We start from the raw sequence: 21,231 nt of genomic DNA, 5'->3' as shown, positions 1-21,231 counted from the left end.
GTCAAATAAATGCCTTAAGGGCAACACACTCCCCGCCTGACCTTTGTAAGGTCACTATAAACATGGTATAGAACTCTTTAAATCAGTCTTTAGGTAGAAGTAGAACAACCTCGGTAACTGGTCTCAGGTTTCCTTTCCAGAGTTTGTTGTAAAGATGCGAACCAGTTGACTGCCTGCTCTTTGTTGTTTGGTAAGCGCTGGCATGATTCTCTGAATGGTAGTGGAGCAACCCAGTTGTTTGCTTCATCCTTAAAAACCTTTGTGTCCATTATTTTTAAGAAGATGGCATCTTCCACCGATGGAGCAACTTTATTATCATGCTTAGTTTGAGCGAAGACTGACTGTCCCAGTGTCTTCTCAGTTACTTTACTATGTCGTGCCTTTGTTGTGCTTCCTTGATACACACAACACTTGTGGAGGGCTGAGAAATTGAATGGTGGCCTCTCTCTAGCACGTTAGTCTTGAGCGTGTTAACTATTGGTTTGTGTACATTGCCAGGGCACACCTCTCCTATCACCACCCAGCCCAGATCCAGACGTTGGGCAAAGGGGGCGTTGTGTAGTCTATTGACCTGCTGCCTGACCTTGTGCACCCTAAGAACATCTCTTCCGAGTAGCGGGAGTACTTCTGCTTCCCGATCCAGTTCTGGGATGTGCTTGGCAATGTGGTGGAGATGAGGCTGGTGTAGCACTGCACTTGGCATCAGAATCTCAGATCAGTTATTCAAAATGTCATTGCACTCTGAGAGTGGAGGGGGACTGATGACGACTTTGCCATCCAGCGGCTCTAGCTGGAAGCCTTCTGCCTTCCTGCCATCGCTTCTGTGATGCCAGGGCAAGTTCTGAGGTAGTATGGGAATGGATTACCCTTTACGCTGAACAACTCGAAGAACTCTGGTCTCGCTAGTGAGCAGTTGCTCTGGTCATCCAGTATTACATCGGCTTTGATGGCTTTGTCTTTGGCTCCCTTAGGGTATACCTTATTGAGGCAGATCTTTGAGCACGAACGGCTCGACTGACCTGGACTGCAAACTTCTGTGCAGCTCAAGCCGACAATAGTTGTATCAGAGTGATGCTCTCCCTCCCCGCCATCCTCTTGTGGGAGTGGAGGAGCCTTGGCAGTCTGCAGTGACGGGCCAGGATGCATGGCTCCATCGTGATTAGTGCTGTTACATTCTGAGCACTTTACGGGGAACGTACACTCTTCAGCGAGGTGGGAGGCAGAGGAACAGCACTTAAAACATATTCTTTTTTCCTTGAGAAGGGCCTTTCTTTCATCAAAGGGTTTGTTTCAAAACATTCTACATTTTTTGAGGGGGTGGGGTATGTTGTGCAATGGACAATTCTTGCTAGGATCATCGTTGATTGCGGAGACTTCAGTTTTATGCACTGAGACCGGTTTATTGATGACAAAATTGTTCAAAATGGGTTTGACTGGCTTGGTGTGAGTTGTGGTGCTGCCTTGATTCATGAAGCTAGGGTCGTTTCGCCTCTTCGCCTCCTTGCACACAAACCTACTAAAATACTCAAAGGGAGGGAATCGACCACCGTTCTCTTCCTTGTACTCTGAGCTAATAGACATTCATCTTTCCTGCAGCCCAAATGGAAGCTTGTCCACAATTGGTCCAACTCCGCGTGAAGTATCCAGATACGACAGGCCAGTTAAATAGCCGTCTTCTATAGCATCTTGAATCTCCATGAGTAAATCTCCGAGTTCTCGTAATTTAGTGTGGTCCTTGGCTGACACCCTAGGAAAATTGCCCAGCCGTTGAAATAGCGCCCTCTCAATAATTTCAGGGGCCACATAGCACTCCCGCAGTCTCTCCCATGCGTTGTGTAAGGCTAGCTCGGGGTTGTTGATGTACACTGAGCGTATGCATTTCACCTGTTCACTTGATTCCTTTCCCAGCCATTTAGTCATAAGGTCCAACTCTTGGATTACTGTGAGCTGGACTCCGCCGGTGGCGCTGGTGAATGAGGAGGACCATGCACAGTAATTTTCAGGCTTATCGTCAAACTGGTACAGTCCTGAATTGACGAGGTTTCGTCGTGCTAAATACTGTGCCAAGGGTTCTGCTGCAGGTGGTGTGCTAGCTGGGGGAATATGTTGGGGAACATATGACTGAGCGTGTACGTTCATGATGGGATTTGATGTTCTGACTTCAGCCTTTGTCTCTGATCTCGCCGGGTCTGGTAAGTTTGGTGTCGGGAAGTATTTGTAGTCAGCCCTTTCATACCGTGAGTTGTCTTCCCCAGGTGGATGTGATGTAACGAAGCTTCCCTGTGATTTCACATGAGATGGGACGCCAACAGGCAAGTATGGAGAGAAAGAATGAATCTGCAGGTCAATTTGAGATTGGACATATTCTCTGGTGCGTTCCAATTTGGCCCTTTCTGGCATAGAATTTCCTCTTTCGTCTAGAACATGCATTTCTTCAGCGTTTTCCAACACCTGTGCTTCCACCGTGGCCACATCAGTTTCTCGTTGTAGCGTCAGCACTTCTAACTCTGTAGCTATCCTTGCGGCAAACCGGAGGTGACGTCATCACAAACCGCGATATACCATAGGCAATGAATTTACCTCTGTTATACTGTAACTTAATTATCAACCTTTAACTTTTACTAGAAAATAGTTACAAACAAATCATTTAAAGTGTAGACCCAACAAAGTCAAATAAATGCCTTAAGGGCAACACAATGTATTTTTATTTATTGTGTTTTTAAATTATAATTTAGTTTTGTGTTTTTTTGTGCTGCATCAGATCCGGAGTCACAATTACTTCATTCTCCTCTACACCTCTGTACTGGAACTGACATTAAGCAATCTTGAATTAGGGACAATAGGTTCCTAATACAGTGGCTATTGAGTATAGAAAAGCAGGAGAGACATTTTGGCCCAAAATATTGTGCCGTACTAATTAAACTAATAATTATATGCTCATGAAACACTCTGGTTCTGTCAGTTGTGTAAGTCTAGGGAAGACAAACTTTGGCCCCGCCAAACCTGTGAGGTTGAGGCACGAGCCCACCCCAAACCCCTGTTTGTGTGGATGCTGTGTGATTCGTTACCCTATTACACTGTTGTGTACATACATCTATTGATGCTTCTGGACACATCTTCAGTGATGTTCCTGGAATCATCGGGTGTTTCGGGTCTTTCAACGTCATACAGCCTCCCCCAGGTGACCCAGCCGGGGCTGATCAGACCCCAGCTTGTGTCCAGATGGCTAGCTACTTATGACTCCATGGCTCCCCTCTTTTGAGCCACAGCCATCTTGAGGCCCTCTCTGCCGCATTGGTGGTACTGCGGATGGCTCTCCTCTTCCTCTCTCCCTCGATGCCCAAAATGCTGAAGGCTCTAACTGAAGAACGGGCTACAAATCCCCTACAACCAACCTCCACTGGGAGACACCTCGCTCTCCATCCAGCCTGCTGACAGTTGCTGACCAGTCCTGCGTACTTGGAGAGCTTCCTTTCAAAGGCCTCTTCCAAGCTATCTTCCCATGGGACTGTCAGCTCCAGCAGCACCACTTGCTTAGTCGACTCAGACACTAGGACAACGTCTGGTTGCAGGGCGGTGGCTGCGATATGGTTGGGGAACTTCAGCTGCCCTTCGGGGTCCACCAACAGCTGCCAGTCCCTTGCAGGGGTCAGAATGCCTGCAGATGTTCTGTTGGCAGGTATTGGCTGCTCCCCAGCTCTGACAAAGGCAATGGTCTGCTTGGAGGGTCGGGACCGCTTCGCCCACTCAACTCCTGCGCTGACAGCTTCAGCGATGGTCTTCAGGACCTGATCATGCCTCCACCTGTACCGTCCCTCACCAAGTGCCCTTGCACAGCCGCTGAGGATGTGCTCCAGGGTTCCTCGCTTAGAGCACAGTGGGCACGCAGATGACTCTGCCTTGCCCCATGTGTGCAGGTTTGATGGACTTGGAAGCATATCGTACACTGCCTGGATGAGAAATTGGATGCGGTGTGGTTCGGCTTTCCAAAGATCAGCCCAGGTCACCTTCCTCTCAACCGCATTCTCCCATCTTGTCCAAGCTCCCTGTTGCTTCATTCCCACCGCCTTGCAGGCTCTCATCTCCTCCACTACTGCTCTCACCTCCTCCTGAACTAGATGACGCCTTTCCTTCCCTCTGGTGTCCATTTGGGGAGTTGGAAAGGATCCTAGCCCAGCTCGGCCTCGTGTGACCACTCCCACCAGCCTCCTGTGATGCAGCCTTGCCTCTGCCTCCTGAACAGCTTCCTCTGCCCTCCACTTCCTGCCAATACTTACTTGGATCCCTGCTCTAGCCACCTTCGGGTCACTTGAGTCCCTGTACTGTAGCACTTCTCTGGCTCTTGTTACCTTGAATTCCTCCTCCAAGGATTTGAAGGGCAGTTGCAGTTTGTTGTGGTGTCCATAGAGTGCGATGCTGCTCAGGCTCTTTGGCAGCCCCAGCCATCTCCTGAGGTGGTTGCTAACCCTCCTCTCTAAGGTTTCGACTGTCGAGATCGGGACTGCATAGATGAGGAGGGGCCATAGGATTCTGGGAAGAATGCCATGCTGATACATCCAGGCTTTAAACTTCCCAGGTAGGCCAGACTTGTCCACAGATCTCAGCCAGCCATCCAACTCGGTGCAGGTTGCCTGAATGGATGTTGTGGCCCTTAAAGAGCCGTTTAGAAACTGCACTGAAGAAGATCTTCGCCTCGACACACAGCAGGGAGATGATGTGAAACTGATCTATCTGGGTGTCATTTTCCTCCTTCAGGATCCACACCCCTTCAGCCACTCTCCACTGCTCTGGGGTTTTCCCCCTTCTCCAGAAGATTCTCAGGACCTTCCACAGACGCAGCAGGAGTTTGGGGCAATTCTTGTACACTTTGTACGAGGTGTTGCTTAGTCCTGGAGCCGAGCTTGTCTTTGCTTTGCGGACGACCTCTCTGACTTCCTTTAGCTGCAGCTCTGACATGTCGAACTGCACATCCGGTTCAGGTGGGTCTATTAGGATGTCGCACTCTCCCAACTCCTGCTCTCTTTCAGGATCATTATATATCTTCTTCAGATGTTGGTCTAAGTCTACCTGTGAACAGGCCAGTTTCCCTCTGCGCTTCTCCCCCAGCAACTCCTTGGTGAACTTGAAGGGATTGGTGATAAAGGCAGCATGTTTTCGAGCCCTTTCATGCTGCCGCCTCCAATGCCACTCTGCCCGGCAGAGGACCCTGATCTTCTTTCGTAGTATGCACATCAGCTGGGCCAAGCCAATGCACTCCTCTTCTCCTGCCTCCTTGTATTGGGACTTCAGCGCTTTCATCTCCTGCCTGATGTTGTGGATCCTCGATGCTCTTTGGTTCTTCGAGTAAGATGTTTTGGAGCCTTCCTTCTCCTCTTCTCCGAACCGTTCAGCTGCGATACTGACAATAATTGTTGTCATGGCTTGCATCTTCCTATCAGCCCCTCCCTTCGCCGTTGCCTCCAGAATTTGGTTAACATCTTCATCAAACTGCTTCCACAGTGAAGTCATGTTAGCTGCAGACCATTTGATCCGCCTCCTGTTACTCATGTTCGAGGGATTAGTTTGCAACACTTGGAGGTTCCGGGCACTATGGGGTGACTCCGGGCCTGGCCCTTCCTTCGTCTCACCACGTTGGACAGTTGCGTGTTGTGCTGCTCCTGCTCCCGCCAAACACTTCATCCTCGCTTGGTGGATCTTCAAGCCACGATCGTTCTTGCAGATTCTGCCACGTGCACACTGCTTCCTCATCGTCGTTTGTTCATTGCCTGGGTCTGATGTCATTGTGTCCTTCCGACTGGGGTGCTCATCCTCCCCCCCTCTCGGGCACCCCTGGGGGTATCTTTTCCTAGATTCTTTGTGGCTTATGTGGGGGTCCTCCTTTCAGAGGACACAGATTGGGTTGCCAGCCCGTTCTGCCCTGGTTGCTGTCTCTCCGGGCTGTCACTGACTCTCCAGTCGTCACCACTCTTTTCGTGGTTGGTCACCCAGTCTCAAATGAGTGCCATGAAATAACAGACAATTAAAAAGCATACAATTAAAAGCTTTAGCTTTATAATTCTTAATTTGACTAAAGGGTTAGTAAAGAAAGAACAAAAAAAGGAAAGGGCCCAGTTTAATGAAACAGTCTAATGTGCACAAGTTGGAGCTCATGGTTTCCCCTTCACTGATCCTCCTTCGATCTCAACCCGGGCTTTATCTAATCACGGCCCCACTCCGGGTCGAATCCTACGACCTCTTCTCTCCAACATCTTCATCCCCTTGACAAAAGCCCCAAGCTCAACATTAGTGTCCCTCACCAGAGAAACCTCCCCTTAATCCGGCCACCCTAATCACCACAATTCTCCTGTCTCTTATCTTCAACAGTAACCCAAACAAGCAGCTTGCACAGAACAACACAAAATGAAATACAGAACAGCATAACCATAAAAAATAATATGAATCAGGGCATTACACCTAATTGAATTAATTCCTCTGTCTACATAGTGTTGACATCCCTCTGCACATTCATGTGCCTAAGAGTTTTTTTTAAATGCCTCTATCAATTTGCCTTCACTATCCCCCCATCCCCGCTGTGCAAACCAAGCATCTGCCACACTGTAAGAAAACCTGCAAACTTGGCCCGCACATCTCCTCTGAACTTACCCTCTCTTAGCTTAAATGCAATTTTGTAAACCCTCAGGGAAACATACCATGCCTATCCAGGATCTCCTCATAAACGAGATATTCCATCCCAGACGATGTCTTGGTGAATATGCAGTGCACCATTTCTAGTGCAATCACATCCCTCCAACAATTTGGTGTCCAGAACTGTATATAATATTGTAGTTATGCCCTAATCAATATTTTATGAAGTTAAACAAACACTTTACTATTATATTCTATGCCATGGCTAATGAAGGAAAGCATTGCATATGCTTTTATCTATCTTTGCTGTCACCTGTAGGAATCTTTGGGTTTCATATATACTTAACTGGCTAAATTCCATCTGATATTGCTCATGCCAATTTAAATACAGATCAATATCATCTTTTAGCCTAAGACCATACTCCTCACTATCAATAGCAGCATCAATTTTTATGCCATATGCATTTTCATGCTGTTTTTAAAAATTTAGTTTTTGTGTGTGACATTTGTTTGCAAATGGCCAACACGTTCCAGGAAAACCTTTCATTGTGCACAACTTGAGTAAAATTTCCCCAAGACGCTGTAAGAGTAGCAGTACTGAAAGAGTGATGTTATTCCATGTATGGCTGTTGCAGAGATCGCATTGCATGTTCCTGGGCATCATTCCAGGAAACATGCAGTCCGGTTGTTGGAATGGTGTGATCTAACCCAGAAAAAAGCATTATCTTGATTTACCCAAGGGTAAAGTCAATTTTTAATCATACAATACTGTGGAATCAAAAAAACAGTGTGGCATGATTGAAAAATGAGCTCTCACTTTGGCCATTTAGTGGCTGAGAAACAAAAAGTAACAATATCCAATCCTATAAAGCCATTGTTCATACTTTTTTGTATTATATGCAGATTTGGAAGATTTGTATTTTGTGGGGCTAATTCTTTCAACAGAATAACCCAGGTCTTTTGGCCCATTATGTTATGCCCATTCTATAAACCCACTCCACAATTAATCTAATCCTTCCCCCTTAAACAACCCATAACCCTCCATTTTTCTAACATCCATGGGCCTATCTAAAAGCCTTTGAAATGTCTTTCTTATTGTATCAGCCTCTACGACTATTCTGGGCAATGCATTCCAGATATCTGAAAAGCTTGATCTGCTTAATTGATTGCTTTTCTAATGTACCCTGCTCAACCTGTTCTGTTCTAATCAAATCAGGACAAAAAAAGAGGCAGAAGTTTGTCCTTCTTTTTAGGATAGTTTCATCACACTCTGCTTCTAATATTAGTTCCACTTAATTCGATGTGCATTTATTATTCCATTAAGTATTCAGTGTAAACAACATTTAATGCACTTCCATCCCAGTGGCAGTCTGCTTTGCCACACCAAAACACAAGAAACAGAAGCAAGAGTAGGTCAATTTGCCCTTTGAACTTAGCCCAGCAATTAAGTTGGATCAAAACTGATCTACCTATTACAGCAGAACCATAACATTATCTCCAGATCATTTCATCCCCATATTATCCAGAATTCTATCAGAATCAGGTTTAATAACACCGGCATATATTGTGAAATTTGTTAACTTAGTGGCAGCAGTACAATGCTATACATGATATAAGAAAAAAATAAATCAATTACAGTAAGTATGTATGTGTTTATTAAATAGTTAAAATAAAAATAGTGCAAAAAGAGAAATAATTTGAAAAATAGTGAGGTAGTGATCATGGGTTTGATGCCCATCTGGAAATTGGGTGACAGAAGGGAACCGGTCCTGTTCCTGAACCGCTGAATATGGGCCTTCAGGCTTCTGTACCTCCTTCCTAATGGTAACATTGAGAAGAAGGCATGTCCTTGGTGATGGGGGTCCTTAACGATGGTCACCGCCTTTCTGAGGCACCGCTCCTTGAAGGTGTCCTGGAAACTACGGAGGCTAGTGCCCATAATGGAGCTGACTAATTTTACGACTTTCTGTGACTACTATCAATCTGATGCTGTAGCCTCCACCACCACCCCCCCACGCCCCCATACCACGGTACATCTGCAGAAGTTTTCAAGTGTTTTAGGTGACAAATCAAATCTCTTCAAATTCCTAATGAAATATAGCTGCTGCCTTGCCCTCTTCATAATTGCAACGATATGTTGGGACCACATAGATCCTTAGAGATATGAATACTCAGGAACTTGAAGTTGCTCACTCTCTCCACTTCTGATCCCTCCATGAGGATTGGTTTGTGCCCTCCCTTCTTACACTTTCTGAAGTCCACAATCAGCTCTTTGGTCTTACTGACATAGAGTGCAAGATTGTTGCTGTGACACCACTCAACTAGCTGGTATATCTCACTCCTGTACGCCCTCTCGTCTCAATCTGAGATTCTGCCAACAATTGTTATATCATCAGCAAATTTATAGATAGCACTTGAGCTGTGCCTAGCCACACAGTTACTGGTGTAAAGAGAGTAGGGAAGTGGACTAAACACACTGAAGTGTGTCAGTGTTGATCATCAGTGAGGAGATCTTATTACCAATCCGCATAGATTGTGGTCTTCCGGTTAGGAAGTTGAGGATCCAATTGCAGAGAGAAGTACAGAGGACCACGCTCTGTAACTTTTTAATCAGGACTGTAGGAATTATGCAGCTGAATGCTGAGCTATAGTCCTGACATAGTTGTTTGTACTGTCCAGGTGATCTAAGGCCACGTGAAGAGCCACTGAGATTGTGTCTGCCATAGACCTATCATGGCATTAGGCAATTCTACAGAACTGTTTTGAACAAACCCAAGTACTGAGGCTTCACAGGTTTCAGGGGCAGAGAATTCTAAAGTTTAGCCATTCTCTGAAGAAGTTTCCCCTGATCGCAATTCTAAATGGGCTACCCCTTATTCTGTAAATCATTGAAGTTAACCTTCACTCAGGAAGATCAACATGCTTCTGAAATCAGAGGAAGGACACTGTCACAATAAACTGTGGGTCAATTGTTTAAGAAAAATAACCAGATGGCTTGAGTCGCAATAATAAATTGACGTGCCTTTATTTACCTCAAAACAAGCCAAAAACTGGGGGGGGGGGGAAGCAATATATATAGCCACCCTCAGACTAAGCACCAAAGAAAACTAACCCTAAAGCCTTGGTAACCTGAGGCTTATAACGGCTAAGCCCCTCCCCCTAGACCAGCCAAAAGCTAATTAACTCAATTATCCAATTAAAGATGGTATCCTCCGCCATCTGCACAGCTGTGCAGATTGCTGCTGTCTCTATATGAGACAGCTCCATGCAGCAGCTCTGGTTCAGACCCAGTCACTATTACTGCTGGGGATGAGTGTTTCACCGAGTGCGCCATGTGCCGTCCGTAGTTAGTGACGGGCCTTCATCACAGACACTTTGAATAGGTTAACTACATTTGGACTAATATCTCCACAAGTTAGCATAGCCAGTAAAAGAGGAAGGAAAACAATCTTTCAAGTGGGACCTTAACGCACAAAACACATCAAAGGATAATTTGAAAACCAGGAGAGAATGTGAGTAATAGCTGTTAAGTAATGAAACTGGCACATCAACCACACAACCATTCAATGATCTCAATATGATTTTTGCTTTATCTCAGAGTCGCCATTTTCCAAAAGCAAAGTTCCCTTCAGATATGCACCTTCTAACAAATTATTTGATTACATTGACACATCATTACATATGGTGCAAAATATATATTCATCAGATTAAATAGTAAGGGATATGTTACTTAAAGTATACCTATATCCAAGTGTTCATCTTAGTTTACACTTTGAAAAAAAACAGATGACAAGGCCATTCAAGTTAACCGATAATTCACATTAACTGATAAGTCATTCAGTCAGCAATCTCACTTGATTTAGCATAAATATTATGGTGTCACTAGTTGGTGAGGAGCCTTGATTTCAATGACCTGTCTCTCACAAAGCTTCAAAAATACAATTTTCTCATTATATCTTCTTCTACATAAAACATGTCACCCCATCAAACTATTTCTCTAATCATAAACACAAGAGATTCTGCAGATGCTGGAAACCCAGAGCAACACACACAAAAAAACCTGGAGGATCTCAGGAGTTCAGGCATCTATGGAACAAAAACAAACAATTAGCATTTCAGGGCCTAGACTCTTCATCAGAACTGGAAGGGAAGGAGGAAGAAGCCAGAATAACAAGGTGAGGGGAGAGGAAGGAGATCAAGCCTTCCCACCACCTTAACTGGGATAGAGTTCCGCTTGTCCTCACCTCCTAGCCCATGACAGCCTTCTCATCCAGCACACCATTCTCTACAACTTACACTAACTTCAACAGGACTAAAAATATCTTGACATTCCCCCGCCCCCACCACCATTCTCCGCTTTCCAGGGGGATCACTCCCTCTGTGATTTCATTGTCCACTCATCCCTCCCTAAGAATCTCCCTCCTGCTACTTATTCCTGCAAGGAGAGGAAATGCTACATCTGCCCATTCACCTCCTTCCTCACCTCCACTCAGGGCCCCAAACAGTCCTTCCAGGTGGGGCAACACTTCACCTGTGAATCTGTTGGGGTCATGAACTGCATCTGGTGCTCACTTTGCAGCCTGTTCCACGCTGGTGAGACCCAACATAGATTAGGGAACTACTTTGTAGAGCACCTTCGCGCCATCTGCAAAATGCATGATTTCCCGGTGGCCAACCATTTTAATTCCAATCTCCATTCCCATTTTGACATTTCAGTCTATGGACTCCTTTACTGCCATGTTAAGGTCACTCTCAGGTTGGAGGAGCAACACTTCATATTCCATCTTGGCAGCCTCCAACCTGATGGCATGAGCATCAGTTACTCTGATATTCAGTAATTTTTCTCCCTCCTCCTTCCCTCTTCTTCAATTCCCCACTCTGGCCCCACCATCTTACCTTTATTGTTACCTGCCTCTCGCCTCACCCTGATGCCCCTCCCACTTCCCTTTCTCCCATGGTCCACTCTGCTCTCCTATCAGATTCTTTCTCCTTCAGCCCTTTACCTTTTCCACCTATCACCTTCCAGTTTCTTACTACATCCCCCCTCCCCCACTCAAATGGTACCGGCATCACCTCTCACCTTCTAGCTTGTACTTCTTCCCCTTCCCCCACCTTCTTATCCTGGCTTCTTCCCCTTCCTTTCCAGTCCTGATGAAGGGTCTTGGCCCAAAACGTCGACTGATTATTCATTTCCATAGATGCTGCCTGACCTGCTGAGTTCCTCCAGCATTTTGTGTGTGTTGCTGTAATCCAATCTCACCTCTTTCCTCAGCATATTTCTACACTCTTTTTTTATTGTTTCCATATGGCACCAAGTTCCACTATCTCGACCCTCTGGCATCTAATTGCCTTCAATATTGCTCAATAGTGTGAATACGTGTAGCCAAGCCTTGGGAAAAGTTCAACTGTTGCCAAAAACCACCTGATGTAGTTCCTTCATTCAAACAAGACAGAAAGTTAGAGGTGAGAACTCTGCTGCCAGACAACTATAATATTTTGATTTGGTTTGCATGTAAAAAGAAAAGTACATTGGCTCTTCATGGAGTTGCCAGTTGGATAACTATGATTTAGAAAGAAACTTTTAAACCAAACAATTAAACTGTTTAGAAATGGGAAAAGGAGGAACATTAATTGCAGAACCTTTACTCTTCCTACAAGTTGGTTGATTTTCCACTTTTATACAACGACACCACACAACTGTATAAGTGTATAATGTGCCAAGCAGGGTAATCATTTGGGCCATCAAATATCTTTGTGTGGTTCACTGATTTTCAAAATGCAATCCAATAAAAGTTAAATCTCTGGTGCAAAGTTTAATAGACACTTCTTGTTACATAACATCTTATGTAACTTAGACATCTGTCCTACCCATAGTGAAGTTCCAGTTTTATCCGTATCCACTAAACTGCCAAGAAGTGCTTGGCTCGAAGTTATATATAAGAATAACAGAAGAATTCAAAATTGGAACCAGGTACCACAACACTATATTTAGAGATAACATAAAATGTATCCTACCTTTAAACCAGGTGGTCCTGGATGTCCATTTACTCCTGGAACCCCAGGCCCTCCCTGAAAGCAAATAATGTAGATTTGCTGTCAAGATGACAAAATAACTGATTTTATATGATGCTCTGTACACATTTTTCCTTTCAATACATTTTAATCTTAACAATACTTAGCAGCTAAGAGAAAGGCCATTCAGCCTGATCAGTCCACACCAGCACTCATGAACACACAAGCTTTTTCCAGCCTTCTTCATCTGCCATCAAACCCTTTGTTACCCCCTCACTCACTGGTCCTTGAATGCATCCAATTACATTAATCCAAGATGTTCCCCTAAATCAGGGGTTCTCAATCTTTTAGGCCATGAACCACTACCATTAACCAAGGTGACCATGAACTGCATGTTGGGAACCCCCTACCCTAAATAAAGTTCAAAGTAGATTTATTATCAAAGAACATATATGTCAGTATATACTATCCAGACATTCATTTTCCTGCAGGCATACACAATAAATACATCAAAGAATAACAACCATTCTAGAATTAATGAAAGACCACATCAACTTGGGCTTTCAACCAGTGTGCAAAAGACAAGCTGTGCAAATACAAAAAGAAAATAAATAAATAAATAAATAAATAAGCAAGCAAGCAAGCGATAAATATCAGGAACATGAGATGAAGAGTCCTCGAAAGTGAGTCCATAGGTTGTGGGAACGCTTCAGTGATGAGCACGTGAAGTTGAATGAAGTTATCGTTGGTTTAAGAGCCTGACGGTTAAGGGGCAATAACTGTTCATGAACCTGGTGGTGAGAGGCCTGAGGCTCCTGTACCTTTTTCCTGATGGCAAAAATGAGAAGAGAGCATGTCCTGGGTGATGGGGGTCCCTAATAATGGATGATGCTTTCCTGCAACTACGCTTTGTGTAGATGTGTTCCATGCTGTGCAGGGCTTTACCTGCAATGGACTGGGCCATATCCTAACTTTTTGTAGGATTTTCCATTCAAGGGGATTGGTGTTTCTATAACAGGCTGTGAAGCAGTCAGACAATATTTGACGATGCCTAAATGACAAGCATGTAACTCCTCCAACACTTTAGCTCTCAGCTTGAATGATAGAACAACTCTCAATCCCCATATAAGGCAACCCCCATCAAGGGCAACACACATCAAAGTTGCTGGTGAACGCAGCAGGCCAAGCAGCATCTGTAGGAAGAGGTGCAGTCGACGTTTCAGGCCGAGACCCTTCATCAGGACTGAAGAAGGGTCTCGGCCTGAAACGTCGACTGCACCTCTTCCTACAGATGCTGCTTGGCCTGCTGCGTTCACCAGCAACTTTGATGTGTGTTGCTTGAGTTTCCAGCATCTGCAGAATTCCTGTTGTCCCCATCAAGGGCAAGTTCATTCCAGTGCAGGTAAAAATGGAGGAATTGGAATTTTTGCTGCACATTCCAGCCATTTTGGGTTGCCATACAGACCTGAGACAGTGTGGGTCTTTTCTATTTCCCTTTGGATCATCTCAGCCATATTAGGAAGACTTTCAATTTCCATTAGGGAAAACACAACAAGAGGAGTGTCATCTTTTGTAATTTTTCAGGTATTTCCTTTTCCAATGGTAAATGGGACAATCCATCAGCATTTCCATGATTAATTGTCCTCTTGAAATCAATCTAGTAATTGTCACTTTAAAAAGCGAGCTCATACGGCTTTGTCCATTGCCATTTCTTCCCAATCTGTAGTAATGATTTCAAGAGGTGGAATACAGTAGCCAGTTTGGCAGGAACCTGTTATAGTAATTGACAAATCCTAAATAGGATTGCAACTGTGACACTTGCTTTAGTCATGGGGCATCCACCACTGCTTGAATTTTCTCAGCACACTTGTGAAATTCTTGTGTGTCAATAGTGTGACCACAGTAAGTGATGTTTGTTTGAAAGAATTCACATTTGTTGCATCATGGTCTGAGCGCGCAATCTTCTGATCTTTTTAAACGTTGTCTTGAGATTTTGGAGATATTCCTTGTCATCCAGGTAAACACTAAATGCCTGGGCAACCTTGCAGTACTTGGTCTATAGCTTTCTGCCAGACTGCAGGTGTAGATGCTACTCCAAAAATAAGGGACCAGTGGCATTGCCCATGGACTCCTCGCAACCTTGGAAAGAATTTCTTCAGCCTCCATGTGAGCTAGCTCGCTGGCTACTTTATCAAAGATGTTATAAGGAACTGGATGGGCTTTATAAAACACAAGTGTGGCATTTTCATTAAGTACTATTTTACCTTTGTTATGTTTGAGTTTTCCAAAAGCATCCTTGAACAATGCTATGGCACAATCCAGCATCTTTCTTAATTTGCTTTCAGTTGACTCTGTTGCAGGGGATGTAGCATGCAAATGGTGGATGGATCTCCAATCACATTGTAGTTGTTGCAGCCATTCACAGCTCCATAATGCTGGCCCTCCTGTTTTTACCACATACAAGCCCAATGTGGCTTGTTGGTTGTTGTATTTCACTGCTATGAATGTCATTGACAGCACTAAGCAGTACTGCATCTGTATTGTACTGTCTCAGTACTTTTATATTTGTGTACTGCAGCACTTTTTTTATTCGCAGTTATTTTGTAAATAACACTATTCTTTGCATTTCTGGACAGATGCTAATTGCATTTCATTGGCTTTATATCTGTACTTGGCACAATGTCAATAAAGTTGAATCTAATCTAATCTAATTATTCCCACAGGAGTTATCTTTCTCCAGTATAAGTCCTTAGTTGTATATTTGCGTAGTTCAGCTAAAAGGCCACTCAAGCTCATTTTGTGGAATGACTGAAATAGCTGAGCCAGTGTCCAGTTCCATTTTAATTAATTTGCCACTCACTTCTGATGTAAGCCATGTTACTTGTCTCTTGTTAAATTTCACATTGTAAATCTCAAGGCTAACCTAGTCCTATATCATTCTCATCATTATCAGATTTTTAATCAATGGCATGCAGATTACTGCTCTTTTTGAAACTGCAACTTAACTTATTATCTTTTTCTCTTCCCTATGCAGTCCATTTATTTTTTCTGCCTGACATGCTCTTTGAATGTGTCCTAATTTGTTGATTTTCTGCAGTTAGTCTTTAAACTTCCATTGGTCTGGTGTATGGGAGCCCCTGCCACAATAGTAATATAATTCATTCACCAGGGCAGGTTTCTGTTTAGACGTTGCAATTTTGTTCATGCTCACTTTCATTCCTGATTGCAATTCAATTGCATCTCTGGCTGCTGTTTCCATTGATACGCCAATTTCAACTGCTCTTTTAAATATGAGTTGTGCTTTAGTTAGGAGCCAGTTTTGAATGCTTTCTTGCAAGATTCCACAAACCAAATGACCCCTCAGTACATCATTAAGCCCATCAGACAATTTCTTCAATTCAACCACGTAAGCTGAAGTGGACTCCCCTTCCTTTTGATTCTGCTTATGAAACTTAAAGCATTGTGCAATCAACAATGGTTTAGATTCTAAATGCTCCTGCATTGCGACCATAATATCAGCAAAGCTTATATCGGCTGGTTTGGTTGGACTTAACACTTTAAACTTCTAAGCAAACTGCATGCTTTCCCACTTTTGCAGTCAACAATACTGACACTAGCTTTTCAATCCGCTATTTCATTTGCTTCAAAATACTACTCAATTTCTTCGGTATGCATCATCCAGTTATCTCTTGTGCAATCAAACATGTCTATCTTTTCAATGTAGCTTACCATTTCTCCATTTAAAAAAAAATTATTATCTCCCAGTACTTACTGACCATGAACCCCCGGTCACACTTGTTGCTTGTTAACTTAGTCTATTTTCTGACGTTTTTAAAAAAAGACTCGAAATTTTTTCTTCCTTTCCGAGGAAAAACATGCTGGTACAGTAGGTAGTTGTCTTCGGTTCATTTTTAAACTTCCTCATCAGCACTGTTAATGTTTTGTAACTCCAGAAACTAATTTAAAGAAAAATGCAGGAGCCCGGATACTTGTGTACTTATTTTTCTTCTTTGTTAGTGATGATGTATGCCATTCATGTACTTCTTACATATAATCCATCATGAATTATGTAAACAAAGAATGCTTTATCAAATAATATATTTACAATGCTGAAATATTAAATATACTACACACAGTACAATGACTGAGGCTGTTCAACTCAGGGTGCCAGCTCTCCACCACTCACCAACTTCGACACCTGTGCATTGAAATGGAGAAGTTGGAATGGAGCTGGACGATGGGGGAGAGCATCAGCACTCCTGATCTGCTGGACTCAGTAGAGAGACCAAGGGTGGAGTGTGGATGTAGAGGGATGAGGAGCTTACACCAGGGATGCTGGAGTAAGACAAAAAAAAAGCATGTAGCCATTGTTTCTGAGTGAAATGGTCAATACAGGTGGGACTAGTACTTTATGTTTTAATTAATTTCTAGTTCTTCAACCATTTTTTTTCTTTTGGCAACTGTAAAAATAGCACTTTTTTGTAAAATGCTTCTGCTCTCAGAAGGATTGTTGGGGTGACAGGGCCTCAGGATACACCACCTGAGGCTGAGACACCTACAGTAGCTGACTGGATAATTCTGCAACATCTCACATGTCCAGGGCAAGTTGGTGTGGGGGTGATTGGTGGGTATAGGAGAGTAGTGAGCAGGACTGGGAACTAAGTTGAAGATCTGTCCGATAAGACAAAGGATTTCCTTTATGGTTGCTACCACTAAAAGTATGCACAAGCCTCAGTGGCTAGTTCTCACTTTCATCGATTGAACTCCACAAAGTTAATGGGATGAAATATGGAGTTGAGTACAAAACAGCATCAATCTCACACACAATATTTGACTCTGGCAAAAAAGATGGAAATGTTTTTCTCTTGCTTCTGGAATATTTATTTATTGTACTATAATGTATTAATCATCATTTGCTAGATTTGTTTAATGCATTTACTGTCATGCTAGTTATGCTATCCAGAGTGAGAGCAGAGTGGGTGTGGGCAGGGGTGAACGCAGCTTTTTGATGTGGAACTTATTAAAGGTCATTGAAAGTGCACTTATTCAGGGTATATCATCACGATGGCTCCAGTGAACCACGGCAGCATACTGCGGGCTGCTTATAAAACTTCTAAATATACTTCTTTTGAATTACTCTCACTGCAATCTGCAGCATGCAATGTCATTCTAAGCAGCACACTTTTGAACCACCTTAATGAACTAGCGATTTCATGATCTTCTGAAGGACTCCGCAGACTTAACTCTCAAGCATGCAGGTGCGGCACCTTTATACGGATGAAGGTATATGGCCATGACCAGAAGTGAGGAAGAAGGGATGGACACCAAGTCAGGCTGAAATGCAGAGAAATGAGATTCCCTCTCCCCAGCATCTTGTTAACAAATGTGCAGTCGCTGGAGAATATGACTGAGGACCTTGGGGCAAGATTGCTGTATTAGAGGGAAATGAGGAATTGCTGCACTCTGTTTCATGAAGACATGGCTCACTCTGGACACTGCCAATGATAAGACCCAAAGGCTTCTCGATACATGGGATGGACCAACCACTGATTCAGAGAAGGCAAAAGGTGAGGATGTGTGTTTCATGATAAAGTTTGTGGTGCTCCAATGTAACGATTTTGTCATACTCTTGTTCCCCCCACCTGGAACATCAAAAGGTTAAGTGCCAACCATTCTTCTTACCAAAAGAGTTCTTCTCCATGATTCTGACTGCAGTTCACATACCACCAAAAGCAGATGGTAATAAGCCACTCGAGATCTTGAATGCTGCCATCACCAAACAAGAAACAGTCCACCCAAACACATTTCAAATCATAGTCAGTGATTTCAATCAGGCTTGTTTGAAGAAATCACTGTCAATTACCATCAGTATAAAACCTGCAGCACCAGGGGTCCCAAAACCTGGACCATTGCTTTACTGAGATTAGAAATGCCTACCATTCCATGCCCAGACCTCAATACGGGAAATCAGACGACTTGGCTGTCCTTCTCCTATCTGCATACCGGCAGAGGCTAAAGAGCAAAGCTCCTGAGATAAGGACAAGAAAGAAGTGGTCGTGGGAGGCAGAGAAGTGGCTAATGTGATTGCTTTGAGTTGGTGGACTGGGCTGTGTTCAAGTCCTCATCAGAAGAACTGAGTGAATACATCACGATTGTCACAGACTGTATAAGAAACAGAAACAGTCATTGATGAGTGTGTCCCCACCAAATCATTCTGTCCTCCCCAAACAGAAGCCCTGGATGAATTATGAGATCCACAATCTGCTAAGGGCCAGATCAGAGGCGTTCAAGTCTGCCGACTGAGACAGATACGAGGTGCAGGCACAATCTCTGGAAAGCCATCTCACAGGCAAAGTGGCAATTTCAGACTAACTTTGAATTTTTGAAGGATGCTTAACGGCTGTGACTGGGCTTGAATGCTATTATCTCTTACAAAGTGAAACCAAGCAACATAGCTGACAACAGGGCTTCACTCCCAGGTGAACCTAATGCCTTCTCTGCTCTCTTTGACTGTCAAAACATGGAGTAACATTCACAACCTCCCACGCCCACCCCCCAATGAACCTGTGATGTCAGTCTCTGAGACCGATGTGGGACTATCCTTCAAGAGGGTGAACACGCGGAAAGCAACCGGCTGGCTTTGAGTAACTGGCCAAGTACTAAAGACCTGTGCTGACCAACGGGCTGGAGCATTCACTGATATCCTTACACTCCTGCTTCAGCAGAATGAAGTGACCACCTGCTTCAAGCAGGCTTCAGTTATAACATTGCCCAAGGACATAGTAACCTACCTCGATGACAATAATGCAGTAGCACTTACATCCACTGTCATGAAGTGTTTTGAGAGGTTGGTATCATATCAACTCCCGCTTGAGAAGCGATTTGGATCCGCTCCAGTTTGCCTACCAGCACAATAGGTCCACAACAGATACCATCATATTGGCTGTCACTCAATCATGGAACATAAGGACAGCAAAGTGCATACATCAGGATGAGCTTTATCGACTACAGCTTGGTAGTCAATACCATCATCCCCTCAAAACTAATCAATAAGCTACAAGAACATGGTCTCAATACTTCCTTGTGCAATTGGATCCTCGATTTGCAGACTCTAGTCATTCCTGATTGGCAATATCTCCTCTACAATCTCCATCAGCACAAGTGCACCACAAGGCTGTGTGCTTAGACCCTGCTCTACTCACCTTACACTTATGAGTGTGTGGCTGAGTGCAGCTCCAATGCTCCATTCAAGTGTGCTGATGATAGGACGAATCAAAGGTGGTGACAAATCAGCACATAGGAGGGAGACTGAAAACCTGCTGACTGGTGCTATAACAACCACCTCCCCACCACTGAACACCTCTACACGGAACGCTGTCGCAGGAAAGCAGCAACCATCGTTAGGAACCTGCACTGCCCAAGTCATGCTCTCTTCTCAATGCTGCCATCAGGAAGATGGCACAGGAGCTTTAGGACTCACATCATCAGGTTCAGGAACAGTTATTAGCCCTCAACCATCATGCTCTTGAACGAGTGGGGATAACTTCAAGGACTCTTCATCTCCTGTCCTCCATATTATTGCTTATTTATTTATTCTTTTGTACTTACACAATTTGTTGTCTTTTGCACAATGGTTGTTTGTCCATCCTGTTGGCTGCGGTCTTTCATTGATTTTATTACGTTTCTTGAATTTACTGGATATGCACACAAGAATACAAATCTCAGGACTGTATATGGTGACATATATGTACTTCGATAATAAATTTCCTTGATCTTTGAATCATGCTCCTGCTTTGGTGCCTTGTACTGTAGATGTTGGAAAAGCCTGGGAATGTTAGGAGTTGAGTTACTTCCTGAAGGTTTGCAAACGGAATGGATTTTTTCATTTGTAGAACAATGACCTCAGTATAAACATTAAACCTGCAAGAAGCAACTTGTAAATTTATGCCTTGCATCAGGAAACTCCACAAATGTTTTAATACATGGAAGAACTAGGGACACAAAATATTCTGCAGATGCTAGGGAGATAGCTGTCAAAGTTATCCTTGTATACTGAATTGAAATGGTCGAAATGGTCTTTCTCAACCATGACTACTCACGACAACAACTCAAGGATAAGAGAAATTACTACCTAGCCTTGAACTTTTGGAAGTGGAGAAATTTGAGGAGTGGGTGATCTACATGACACTGCTGGGATCTTAAAAGGAAATGGAAGTGGCATTGGTTTATTGTTGCCACATGTACAGACATGTGAAAAATTCGTCATGCATACCATTCCTATAGATAAAATCATTACACAGTGCACTGATGTAGAACAAGTTAAGCAAATAACAATGCATACAAACTACAAAATTCGTGCCTTTCCGAAGGTTCCCGAGCTCTTCTTAAACCTCGCACCATTTCCCAGCAGCGCCTGCGCGCGATGATCCCCGTGACATGAAGCTAGAGCTGACCAATAACACAGTGACAGCAGTGCTCTTTTCCATGAAAAAGTCTCTAAAGTTACTTGAAGTTCAGTATCTTACGGCAGATTTCAACGCTGTTCCCGGACTGCTGCTGTGATGCTGCTGGGTCCTCCCGATGTTCCGGGCAGAA

The 21,231-nt window shown here is 43.8% G+C and overlaps 1 protein-coding gene across 1 annotated transcript in view; it reads right to left on the bottom strand.

Moving 5' to 3' along the window:
- LOC134339989 (collagen alpha-1(XXI) chain-like) overlaps window positions 1–21,231 on the bottom strand; it is a 258,137-nt gene that overhangs the window by 92,562 nt on the left and 144,344 nt on the right. Inside the window, exon 15 of the mRNA XM_063036872.1 lies at window positions 12,640–12,693. Within this exon, the coding sequence (XP_062892942.1) occupies window positions 12,640–12,693 (54 nt within the window). The remainder of the gene's footprint in view (window positions 1–12,639; window positions 12,694–21,231) is intronic.

Source organism: Mobula hypostoma, chromosome 1 (genome assembly GCF_963921235.1).
Source record: "Mobula hypostoma chromosome 1, sMobHyp1.1, whole genome shotgun sequence".
NCBI classification, from domain to species: domain Eukaryota; kingdom Metazoa; phylum Chordata; class Chondrichthyes; order Myliobatiformes; family Myliobatidae; genus Mobula; species Mobula hypostoma.
The sequence above is the reverse complement of the archived record's forward strand: the minus strand, read 5'-3'. Positions and strand labels throughout refer to the sequence as shown.